This window comes from Pan paniscus, chromosome 19 (assembly GCF_029289425.2).
Source record: "Pan paniscus chromosome 19, NHGRI_mPanPan1-v2.0_pri, whole genome shotgun sequence".
NCBI classification, from domain to species: Eukaryota; Metazoa; Chordata; class Mammalia; order Primates; family Hominidae; genus Pan; species Pan paniscus.
Genome location: NC_073268.2, coordinates 27116116 through 27129391, shown reverse-complemented (window position 1 = coordinate 27129391; position 13276 = coordinate 27116116). Strand labels below are relative to the sequence as shown.

The 13276-nt window shown below is 39.0% G+C and overlaps 1 protein-coding gene across 3 annotated transcripts in view; it reads right to left on the bottom strand.

Annotated features, from left to right (window-relative positions):
• Positions 1-13276, bottom strand: part of DDX52 (DExD-box helicase 52) — a 29982-nt gene that overhangs the window by 10874 nt on the left and 5832 nt on the right. For all 3 annotated transcript variants that reach the window (XM_034942026.3, XM_003817942.7, XM_055101000.2), the window contains exons 3-8: positions 8848-8978; positions 7651-7836; positions 5566-5709; positions 4098-4209; positions 2314-2386; positions 1289-1492 (exon numbers count right to left, since the gene is read on the bottom strand). In XM_034942026.3, coding sequence (XP_034797917.3) covers positions 1289-1492; positions 2314-2386; positions 4098-4209; positions 5566-5709; positions 7651-7836; positions 8848-8978 — 850 coding nt within the window. The remainder of the gene's footprint in view (positions 1-1288; positions 1493-2313; positions 2387-4097; positions 4210-5565; positions 5710-7650; positions 7837-8847; positions 8979-13276) is intronic.

The window sequence follows — 13276 nt, the reverse complement described above, 5'->3', positions numbered from 1 at the left end:
TTTTTAAATGCTTTCTTCTAATTTTAAAAATATCTTGAAATGCCACCCATTAAAACTTATGTTTCAGTCATAAATTTTCAGGTATTTGATTAGTTATAAAAAATTTCTAACTGTAAAATTATTGAGTAAAATAATAAAAATATTTTTAAGGTTGTTATTACACATGGTTAAACATTTTTCATAATGATTAGCAAAGATTTATTTATAGACCAACAGGGGTGAGATATATTAAGACTTTATTAATACTCTGTAAGATGTTACAATGTACTGTGTTGTATCATAAATATTTTTCCCATTTAATTATGTTTATCTAAATATATTTAAATATACATTAATTATATTTAAATATGTTTAATTTCCCATTGAAATTATGTTTATGGTGAATTCATTCTGCTTTCCTGTTTTTTTTGTTTTTCAAGATGGAATCTCACTCTGTCACCCAGGCTGGAGTGCAGTGGGGCGATCTTGGCCCACTGCAACCTCCACCTCCCAAGCTCAAGCAATACTCCTGCCTCAGCCTCCCAAGTAGCTGGGATTACAGGCACACACCAATTTTTGTATTTTTGGAAGAGATGGGGTTTCACCATGTTGGTCAGGCTGGTCTCGAACTCCTGACCTCAGGCGATCTACCTGCCTCTGCCTCCCAAAGTGCTGTGATTACAGGTGTGAGGCACCGTACCAACCTTGCTTTCTTCTTATAAACAGGAATTTTAGGTTTAAAATAGGGTATTCTTTACTGTTCCATTGGCTACTTTTTCACTTAATATGGTACTACAAACACTTTTTCATACAGCTACAGTCTTCCTACATCATTTCAGGGGTTACATAATAATCCATCAGGTAGCAATATCATAATTTCTTTAAACTTTTTTCTGTCACTGAGCATTTATTTAGCATAAAATCCTCCCCAAAATATTTTTTAAAAGGAAATATATATCAAGTGGCTCAGTGACATCAGGTTCTTCCTCTGTGGTCCACTTATTTAAGCCATCAAAGAAACTAAATCTTCTAGGTGGCCACAGAGCTCATGTTATACTCTGTGGATGGAAAAAAACACCTAAAAGCATGATGACAGGAATGTTAATATGACAATGTAAAAACCTTCTTTTAGATTACTCTAAAATAGAAAATCCTTAAACAATCTTGGCTTAAAAGAACACATTTCAATCAGTAAAACTCTCTCCCTTGCTAGTCTCAGGCCAAGAAACCTATCTCCTTCAGTCTTTAAAAAAGACTTGTATTAAAAAAAAAAAAATCAGTGTGATAATGTTGAGAAACAATTAAATACCTTGCTCCAATGGACACACTGATGACATTGTCCAGGTTGAGTTTGCACCACTGTTCAACATCATATGCAAAAGTTGCACTGAACATAGCTCTTCGGACCTTGTGGGATGTGCAGGCCAGGAAAATGGAAGCCAGCTGGTCTCTGAACCCAGTTTTGCCATCTTCAAACAGTTTATCTGATTCGTCTACTACAAGCCACTCAACACTAAGAAATAACAAAACAACTTGTGGATACTGAACTGAAAGATCCAAGACACTTCACTAAACTGTGGGGACAGTGGACACATGAGGAAGTCAAATTATAATGCTGCTTCTCAGATCTACTTTATCATACCAAAAAAAAAAAAAAAAAAGAAACACAAGCAGGTGTTATGGTTTGGCTGTGTATCCCCACCCAAATCTCATCTCGAATTGTAATCCTCACGTGTTGAGGGAGGGACCTGGTGGGAGGTGACCGGCTCATGGGGGCACTCTCTCTCTCTCTTCCCCATCTGCCACCATGTAAGATATGTCTTGCTTCCCCTTCTGCCATGACCGTAAGTTTCCTAAGGCCTCCCCAGTCATGCCCTGACTTGTGGGTCAATTAAACCTTCCGTTCTTTATAAATTACCCAGTCTCAGGTAGCTGTTTAGAGCAGCATGAAAACGGACTAACACAGCAGGAAAAAGGTAAAAGGAAGATAAACATAGCTTAATGTACCTATTCCAATAGCCTCAAAGATACGAGGTTCCATTAACGACAACAGAGCTTTTCATAAACTTCATTAACCCCATCACCATTGCTGAAAGACGCAAAAAGGTCTAGGGGAATTCTGTACTAACTGCTTATCAAAATGTGTAACTTTCTTCCAGACAAGATACTTTTCTTTTCTATGAATTTTTTTAAAAAACCATTATTCTCAGTGCCAACACTGACTGAAGGTGGCAAACAGCAAGCTCCAAAGACAAAAAATACAAGCAATGGAGGACAAAATATAATTAACTAAATTAAAAATACACACGAAAGACATGAAAATATCATCTATACCTTGCTAGGTCGATTCCGGGGGGATCTTGCTTTAATAAATAGATTAGTCGATTTGGAGTAGTCACAAGAATATCTATAGGAAAAACAAATGGTAGAAACTGCAAAAACAGGATTTATCCCTCTTGAACTAGGAATTAAGCCTCCTCAACTTCAGTTAATAACCTGAAGTGGGAAGTAGTCACAGCCAACAACACAAAACTATTATATCCCTACTTTCCTTTTATTATATCTGAGCAGCTTTCTCTTTTTCTTTTTTTTTGAGACAGGGTCTTGCTCTGTCACCCAGCCTGGATGGAGTACAATGTGTGATCATAGCTCACTGCATGCAACTTCAAACTCTTGGGCTCAAGAGATCTCCTGGCATCAGCATTCTGAGTAGCTGGGACTACAGGCACATGCCACTGCACCTGGCTAATTTTTATTTATTACTATTATTTTTTTGAGACAGTCTGGCTCTGTCGCCCAGGCTGGAGTGCAGTGGCACAACCTCGGCTCACTGCAAGCTCTGCCTCCCGGGTTCACGCCATTCTCACTCCCGAGTAGCTGGGACTACCACTAGCTGGGACTACAGGCGCCCGCCACCACGCCCGGCTAATTTTTTGTATTTTTAGTAGAGATGGTAAATTTTTTTTTTACTTTTATTTTTGTAGAAACAGGGTCTCCCTATGCTGTCCAGGCTGGTCTCGAATTCCTGGGCTCAAACAATCTCCCTGCCTCAGCCTCCCAAAATGCCGGATTACAGGCATGAGCCACAATACCCAGCCTCTTCTCAATTTCTAAGAGGAAAGAACAATTTAATTTTCAAACCTTTTTTCCCCCCAGGAAAATCATTTTTTTTACATGGAATTTTATGCAGAGGCCCAAGATTTAAACAAAACAAAACAAAACAAAACAGATGAAAGCTTATCTCCAAGTGGACAATGTCAAAAAACAAAAAGAAAAAAAATAAATGAAAGCAGATTCTCTGGCTGATGTAAGGGTGAGGATGTAAGCCGTTCTTTTTGTTTTTTTTAAGATGGAGTCTCACTCTGTTGCTCAGGCTGGAGTACAGTGGTGCAATCACAGCTCATGGCAGCCTTGAACTCCTGCGCTCAAGTGATCTTCCCACCTCAGACTCCCAAGTAGCTAGGACTACAGGCATGCACCACCATGCCTGGCTAATTTTTTTTTATTTAAAAAATTTCTTTTAGAGATGGAGTCTCGCTATGTTGCCAAGGCTGGTCCCAAACTCCTGGCCTCAAGCAATCCTCCCACCTCAGCTTCTCCATAGCTATAGGTATGGAGAAGATTACAGGTGTGAGCCACTGCACCCAGCTATGCATGCCATTCTTGTCTGCCAGAGTATTTCCATGGCAGATTAAAAATCAATGGTATAAATCAGAATTTTTTAGCTTCAGCACTGTTACCACTTTGGGCCAGCTAAGTGTTCGTTGCAGGGGACTGTCTTGTGCACTGCAGAATGTTTAACAGCATCCTTGGCTATAGGCTAGTAACTACAGGCTAGTAGCACTTCTCCCCAGTTGTGACAACTACAAATGTCTCCAGATTATTGCCAAATGTCCCTGTGGTGAAAGGTGGGGGGCAAGATTGTCTCTATTTGAGAACTACCGGTATATATTTATGTATAACTTCTCAGTAGAGTGAGAAGGCGATCACTTTAGTTCTTCTAAAATTCAAATTTTATACATACATGACTATACTTTAACAACACTTACATAGCAATTAGGATATTTATAATTTCCAGATTCCTTACATGCTCTACATCCCATGTATGAATTCCTTACCAAACTTTTTAGATGATTTAGGTCCAAATTTCTTGGCTGCCACTGCTGCTTTGTGGATCATGTGTATCCTGAATCCTGTTCCCTCAGAAATTTTTATTAACTCTCTGTGAATCTAAAAAAAAAAAGATAAAAACATTAGCTGCTAACATACTTGGACAAGATGTATACTCTCTTTTACATGATTAATGAAATAAATCTATTACCAACCATGAATATCTGAAATTAAACTCATAACAATCTGTAGATTAACCTGAAATCTCAGCATTTTGAAACTTCAATGCCTAATAAGATTCAATAATTTCTTCAGGTGGAATAAACTAGTTCCCAGAGATAAAACTAACCTATTTCGTATTGTTTTCAGAATACAGTACTACTGGCCGGGTGTGGGGGCTCACACCTGTAATCCCAGCGCTTTGGGAGGCCAAGGTGGGTGGATCACTTGAGGCCAGGAGTTCCAGACCAGCCTGGCCAACGTGGCGAAACCCCATCTCTACTAAAAACACAAAAACAATTAGCCAGGTGTGATGGTGCGCACCTGTAATCTCAGTTACTTGGGAGGCTGAGGCAGGAGAATCACTTGAACCTGGGAGGCAGAGGTTGCAGTGAGCCGAGATGGCGCCACTGCACTCCAGCCTGGTCCACAGAGCGTGACTGTCCCAAGAAAAAAAAATAGACACACACACACACACACACACACACACACACACACATATATATAGTACTATTACAAGACTATTTCATACTTGATATGTGTTTCATATTAAGCACATTGGGAGGGTAGAACAGATCACTGTATAGTTTTCCCTTCTAAAAAAAACAAACTGAGATGAGTCAGGCATAATGACTCATGCCTGTAAGCCCTGTACTTTGGCAGGCCAAGGTGGGAGGATCACTTGAACCCAGGAGTTCAAGACCAGCCTGGGTAACATAGGGAGACCTTGTTTCTACAAAAAGAAAAAAATTAACCAGGCGCAGTGGCATGTGCCTGTAGTCCCAGTTACTCAAGAGGCTGAAGAGGGAGATCTCTTGAGGCCAGGAGTTCGAGGTTGCAGTAAGCCATGATCACACCACTGCATGCCAGCCTGGGTAACAGAGTAAGAATCTGTGGCTAAAAAACAAACAAATAAATAAATAAAAACCAAAACTAAGATGAGTATTCATTTTTTTTAGATGAGAAAAATAAATGTCCAAGAAGGGCTATATTTAATTAGCCTTTCAACTTCAAAGACCTTAAAGCATTTACCAAAGAAGTGTAAATATTAAAATCACTGTGTTTTAGAAACTTACAGAAAGACTTAAAAGACTTGCCCACATGCAGTAAGATCCGGAGCACTGTGCTGTGTAGAGGATACTTGACCATGACAGAAGACGTGGGCCTTGCTTTTTAAGATCTTTTTATTACCTTCAAATAAGAAAGATCACTGAAGTAAAAACCAATCGCATACTCTTCAAAAGCTACAAGTCATACCTGGCTGGCAAGTTCTCGTGTTGGTGATATAATCAGGGCTCTGAAGCCTTTATTTGCGGGTTGTTTCAGCTGCATTAAAATAGGAATGCTAAAAGCTAATGTTTTTCCAGATCCAGTTGGAGCAGAAGCCAGAAGTTCCCGACCCTAAAAACATAGGGTATATTAAATACTACAAAGAAAGTACATAAATTTTTCAGAGCCTGGTCAAATAATGCTACCAGCCATAGAAAAAAACAAATACAATTTTACATAATGAATCTAATCTTTCAAGTCATATCTGCTTTCCTAACATCATCCATCCATGCCACCATCACCCCAACAAAGTTTCTGAGCATTGCCCTTAAATTCCCTTTGAATGAGTGTAAAGAATACGGGTAACTAAAACCCAAAGATAATCCATAACCTAAGTTATATCCATTATTTCAATTTTTCTTTTCCACTAAACTATTGTCAAAATAAAATTATAAAACCAACTTTTTGTCCTGGTATCTGTATTGTTCAATCACTACGGAAGGTTTTATTGAACAACAAAATGGCTGAAGAAATAAAAAATGGCAATGACCTGAGGGCACAGTAATTTACAGGAGACAATTTTCAAAAACTCACTGTGATTTTTTTTTTTTTGACACGGAGTCTCACTCTGTCACCCAGGCTGGAGTGCAGTGGCGAGATCTCGGCTCACTGCAACCTCCGCCTCCCGGGTTCAAGTGGTTCTTCTGCCTTGGCCTCCCGAGTAGCTGGGATTACAGGCACACGCCACCATGCCCAGCTAGTTTTTGTATTTTTAGTAGAGACAGGGTTTCACCATATTGGCCAGGCTGGTCTTGAACTCCTGACCTCGTGATCCGCCCGCCTCGGTCTCCCAAAGTGCTGGGATTAGAGGCGTGAGCCACCGCACCCGGCCCACTGTGATTTTTTAAGCTTTAAGCTAAAGCCATGACAGAAACAATCTTAAACAAAAATTAAAAGCAAATTTACTATAACATAAGTCAACAGCATCATTTCAATGTATGAATGTATTCTCATTTCATCTCTCAAAGAAAACGAAAAGGACTAGTATAGAGATGAAAAGGTATCTTATATCCTTTGGAAACCAGAACTGAAGGCCATCTCGGTTACATGGGGAAAAAACCCAACTCTTATTGCTACAGAAACAAACCTCAGAAAAACTTAACATCCAAAAACCTAAGTTAATCCATACCTCTATCAACAAGTGACTGGATAACAAATTGTGGTATATTCATACAACATAATACTACTTGGTAACAAACTATTGCTCTATGTAATATAGAAGAATCTCAAAGCATTACGCAAAGTGAAAGAAACCAGAAATAAAAGATTAATGTGTGATTCCAATCATATAAAACTCTAGAAGAGGCAAAAGGAATATACAGCAGTAGAAATCAGAATAGCAGTTGCCTCTGAGCAGGGGCAGGGTGAGGACTGAATGGCAAGGGCACAAGAAAATTGTCTGGGGTAATAAATATGTTCTCTATCTTCACTGGAATAGTGGTTACACAGGGCATGCATTGCTGAAACTCACTAAACTGGGCACTTAAAAATCTATGCATTTTATTGTATGTAAAGTATACTTTAATAATAAAAAGTATTCGGAAAAATAAGTCAGTTTATGTACAAGAACTTTAGAAAGCATTTGTATTTCTGGAGTAGTTCCTGGGCATTATAAACTAAATAATGAATGAATGAATGAATGAATGAATAGAACATAATCCCCATTCTCCAAGGGGTTACACACTAGTAAAATGAAAAAGATAAATATGATTGGTGCGAATACAATGTAGTTTAAAATGTAAAATAAATGTTGCAAGGAAAAGAACACACCAAATACCATGGAAGAACTGCAGTGTGGGGGAAAGGGTACTAGAAAAGGAAGAAGATCACATCTAGATGGAGTGATCAAGACAACTTTTATGGAGGCACTGGCATTTGATGAACCTTAAAAGGAAGTGAAGGATTTTAACAGGGGAGATAAGGTGGAAAGAAAGAGTTCAAGAAGAGAGGGAAGAGAATGAGCAAACACACAGAGGAAGGAATGTTACAGGCATTCTAGATCTTCATACTCACATGCAACATAACTGGGATGGCTTGCATTTGGATTGGCGTAGGCATTTGGAAACCTGCATCTAGAACGTTCTGAAGTAGTCGAGAATTGATTTTATATTCCTGGTCAAGTTGCTGAAATGTAGCAATTGGGTCAGGAAGATCGGTTCCTTGGACGTGAATTTTGTGTTTATTTCGCAAGAAGTTTATCTGAAAAGTGAAGTAAAGAGGGCACCATGGATATGGCCAAATAAATACATTCTCAGATGTTATAAAGCAACATTAACAGTTTCTGGGATAACCTTTAGCAGCATATGAAACTTTTTGGTTAAATCCAAGAATCAAAACATCACAAATATTAGGTACATTTCATGCCCTTTCATAGAAAACCTTCATAAAATGTCAATGCTTTCTTCATATTAATGTGTTATTGTCATAGTCATAACTTCTAACCTTAAATAAACTTCTTAGAAGGCAGGCATTGAACCCATCTACTATTTTAATATGGTGGTTAGCATACAAGTATCATTGCTTTTTGATGATTTACCCTAAAACTCTGCTTATTAAAACTGAGTGCCAAAAAGTGGAGTCTAGTCGTGTTGATTTGGTTTGTTTCCCCATTCTCTGGACCAGAGACAGCCAAATTCTGGTTTCTGGGTTACTGAAGCATTGCCATAGTAATCCCTGAAGTGAGCTGAATACACCTCTCCATCAGGAATACGGCAGGTGTACAGCAGACACAAAAAAGGTATATTTGTTGTTTCTTCCAGGTATATTTGTTGTTTCTTCCATATCCTACTCCTCTTATTCCCAAGTCATAAAATATCTTTCTTAAGAATTCTAACCCTCTAATCTGTGTCAGAGGAAATCCTTCTAAACCGGTGAGCTCAACAGAGAAGAAAGGGAGCCAAATTTTGTTTGTTTATCAAAAGCAGTTACGAAATTTTAAAAATTTAATTCTAAACATACTATCAATCTTGAAATTTGAGCAGGTCAAGAATTTTATATTTGTATCAGCAATTTAAACTTTAAAATGTTCACCCACAGCACAAATGCCTACTTTGCTTTAAGTTTTCATTAAAGTAAAATCTAAATGAATGTAATTAACCTTCTATCTTAACAAAATTATATTCACGTTAACAACAGAATAACCCAAATCCAGCGAATAAGTCACTAGGTCAGAAAATATATATACTTTTGGCCCCAAAATATTTTTCTAACCTTTTCTTTTCTGAGATTCTCCAACTTTCCGGAAGTTAGTTTACTTTCTCTCTGAACTTTTTTGTCTTCAATCTTTGCTTCTACAGATGACATCCACTGTATAGTAGCACCTTCTTCTTGGGAAGCAATTCCTAAAATATATTTTTAAAAAGTAAAAGATTTTAACAGTCTAGGCAACATAGTGAGGACCCGTCTCTTCAAAAAAAAATTAAAAATTAGTCAAGGGTGGGTGGTGGTGTAAGCCTGTAGTCCCAGCTACTCAGGAGGCTGAGTGGGGAGGATCATTTGAGCCTGGGAGGTTGAGGCTGCAGACAGCTGTGATCATGCCACTGCATTCCAGCCTGGGTAACAGAGAAAAACCTTGTCTCAAAAAGAAAAAAAAAAAGAAAAAAGGTTTTAATCTTGGGTGTATGTGTAGCAAGAGAGCCATACCTTCACACTAAAAAAGGAAAAAGTACAGCTGATCCAACTAGATAAGAGAAAGTAATAGGATGTATAAAAATGGAAATGAAAAGGCAAGTTCTGTGTTGGTATGATCAGAGTTCTGAAGCTTACTATCTTCCCTTTGTTGGCTGTTTCAGCAGTGTACTTAGTATACTTGAAAACAACAGGGGATTAATTGAAAAGCAACTTAAACAATGATAAATTTCTTTCTTTTCTTTCTTTTTTTTTTTTTTTGTTTGAGACAGAGTCTTGCTCTGTCGCCCAGGCTGGAGTGCAGTGGCGCGATCTCGCCTCACTGCAACTGCTGCCTCCCTGGTTCAAGAAATTCTCTGCCTCAGCCTCCCAAGTAGCTGGGATTACAGGCATCTGCCACCATGCCCGGCTAATTTTGTTTTGTATTTTTAGTAGAGATGAGGTTTCACCATCTTGGCCAGGCTGGTCTCAAACACCTGACCTCAAGTGATCCACCCGCCTCGGCCTCTCACAGTGCTGGGATTACAGGCGTGAGCCACCGTGCCCAGCCAAATGAGAAATTTCAATAAGGCAGCCACGTTCTCTATATGTAAACAACCAACAACTAAAAAATAAATATAATGAAAGATCTCACTTAAAATAGCAATGAACGGCCAGGTGCGGTGGCTCATGCCTGTAATCCCAGCACTTTGGGAGGCCAAGGCGGGTGGATCACCTGAGGTCAGGAGTTTAAGACCAGCCTGGACAACATGATGAAACCCTGTCCCTACAAAAATACAAAAATTAGCCAGGCATGATGGCAGGTGCCTGTAATCCTAGTTACTCAGGAGGCTGAGGCAGGAGAATCACCTGAAGCCAGGAGGTGGAGGTTGCAGTGAGCCGAGATTGTGCCACTGCACTCCAGCCTTGGCAACAGAGCAAGACTCTGTCTCTAAATAAATAAATAGCAATGAACATAACACAATACTTTGAACTACTCAGTATTATAAAGATAGCCATTCTCCCTCAATCTATGAAGAACACTAGCCAATTAAAAGTAATGGCAGAATTGTTTTGTTGACTAGACCAGCTGACTTAACAGTTTGTATGGGAGAATAAATATGTAAGACTAACCTAAATTTTTTTTTTTTTGAGATGGAGTCTTGCTCTGTCACCCAGGCTGGAGTGCAGTGGCATGATCTTGGCTCACTGCAACCTCTGTCTCCCAAGTGATTCTCAGCCTCCCGAGTAGCTGGGACTACAGAGGCATGCCACCATGTCCAGCTAATTTTTGTATTTTTAGTAGAGACAGGGTTTCACCACGTTGGCCAGGCTGGTCTCAAACTCCTGACCTCGTGATCCGCCCGCCTCAGCCTCCCAAAGTTTTGGGATTACAGGTGTGAGCCACCGCGCCTGGCCTAACCTAAAAGCATTTTAAGTTTAACAAGCAAAGACTAGTTCTACAAAGCAAAGACTAGTTCTAATTTCTAAATTAGTTCTAAAACTAGCAAAGACTAGTTCTAATTTCTTAATTTTTTCAACTTCACTGAGGCATAAATATATACAATAATCTGCATATATTTAAAGTATCTAATTTGCTGAGTTTTGACATATCTACACACCCAAAAAACTATCACCACATTCAAGGTTATTTCTATCACTTCTCCAAATTTCCTCATGACACCTTATAATCCATCACTCCATGCATAGGCAACCACCAATCTAATTTCTGCCACTATAGATTAGTTTGCCTTTTCTGGAATTTTATATAAACGGAATCATGTCATATGTACTAATTTTTGTCTGGCTTCTTTCACTCAAGATAGTTGTTTTGAAATTCACCTATGTTGCAGCATGTATCAACAACTTACCGTTTTATTACTAGGTAGTATTCCATTGTATGGATGTATAGTTCATCGTTCACCTGTTGAGGGACATTTGGGTCATTTCCAGCTTTTGGCTATAAGCAATGTTGCTATGAAAATTTGTGTACAAGTCTTCCTGAAGATGTATATTTTCCTGTCTCTTAGGTAAATATTGCAAGTGGAATAGCTGGGTAATATGGTAAATATATGTTTAACTTAAAAAAAAAAGTCCCAAACTATTTTCCAAAGTGGTTGTACCATTTTACCATCAACACTGTGAGAGCTTGTTTCTGTACATCCTTGCCCATACTTGGTATGGTCACTCTTTTTTATTTTTAGCCATTCTAATGGGTATGTAGTAGTATTGTATTGTGGTTTTAATTTGCCTGATGGCTACTGATGTTGAATATCTTTTATGTGCTTATCACCATGTGTATTATCTACTTTAGTGAGTAGATACAAGTCCTTTGATATACATTTTGCAAATATTTTCCCATCTGTGGCTTGCCTTTTCATTTTCTCAATGTTATCTTTTGAAGAATGAAAATTTTTAGTTTCGATAAGTCCAATATATCAATTTTTTCTTTTTAAAGAATTTTTGTTGTTGTTGTGCTAAGGAACCTTGACATATCTCAAGGCCACAAAGATTTTTTTCCTGTGTTTTCTTCTGGAACTTTTATAGTTTTAAAACTTCAGTCTGAGTCATTTGAAGTTAATTTTTGCTTACAATATAAAGTTAGGTTTGATGTTCACTTTTTCCCCCATGGATCCAGCCCGTTTGTCGAAAAGACTTTCTTTTCCCCGCTGAATTACCTTATTACCTCTGTTGAGAACTAATTGACCATATATGCATGGGTTTGTGGACTAGCTGTTCTGTTTCACTGATCTATATATAAGGGGGTCTTCAAAAAGTTCATGGAAAATCCGTATTATGAAGAAACTATGCAAAAATTTCAAAATTTTTTGCACCAAAATAAACTCATACCAACTTGTTACAATACGGGTGAACTGGATCTAGTCTGAGACACTAAGAAGGATAAGACAGCAGTTTGAAAACAGCAACATGAATTCTGCTTAAAACTGAAGCAAGAACAAACTCCAAATTTACAGTGAAGCTTGGGTAGAAGAATAGTGAAATCACTGATGCTTTATGAACAGTTTATGGGGACAAATCACCTGTTTACAAATGGATAACTTGTTTTAAGAAGGAACAAGATAATATTGAAGATGGAAGTCTGTAGCAGCAGACCACCCACATCAATTTATAAGGAAAAAATTCATCTTGTTCATGCCCTAATTGAAGAGGACTGTTGATTAACAGCAGAAACAATAGCCAGCACCACAGACATCTGAGTGTATACAACCAATTACAAGCTCATGCTTGTAATCCCAAATATATATATATGGTTTGGCTTACACCACATATATATTTTTTTCAAGATAGGGTTTTGTTCTGTCAGCCAGGCTAGAGTATACAGGCATGATCACAGCTCACTGTAACCTCACACTCTTGGGCTAAAGCAATCCTCCTGTCTCAGCCTCCCAAGTAGCTGGGACTACAGACATGTGCTACCACGTGCAGCTAATTTTTTTTTTCTTTTTGGAGTCTTACTGTGTCACCCAGGCTGGAGTGCAGTGGTGTGATCTCGGCTTCGGCTCACTGCAACCTCCGCCTCCCAGGTTCAAGTGATTCTCCTGCCTTAGCCTCCCAGGTAGGTGAGATTACAGGCATGCGCCACCACGTCCGGCTAATTTTGTATTTTTAGTAGAGACGGGGTTTCACCATGTTGGCCAGGCTGGTTTCGAACTCCTAACCTCAGGTGATCCACCCACCTCAGCCTCCCAAAGTACTGGGATTATAGGCATGAGCCACTGCTCCTGGCCCTATTTTTTGTATAGATGGAGTCTTGCTATGTTGCCCAAGCTGGTCTCAAAATTCCTGGCCTCAACTGATCCTCCTACCTCAGCTTCCCAAAGCACTGGCATTATAGGTGAGCCACTGCTCCTGGCCTCCCTACCAATTCTTTGTTTTGTTGTTTGTTTTTGAGACGGAGTTTCACTCTTGTTGCCCAGGCTGGAGTGCAATGGCGTGATCTCGGCTCACTGCAACCTCCGCCTCCCAGGTTCAAGCGATTCTCCTGCCTCAGCCTCCCAGGTAGCTGAGATTA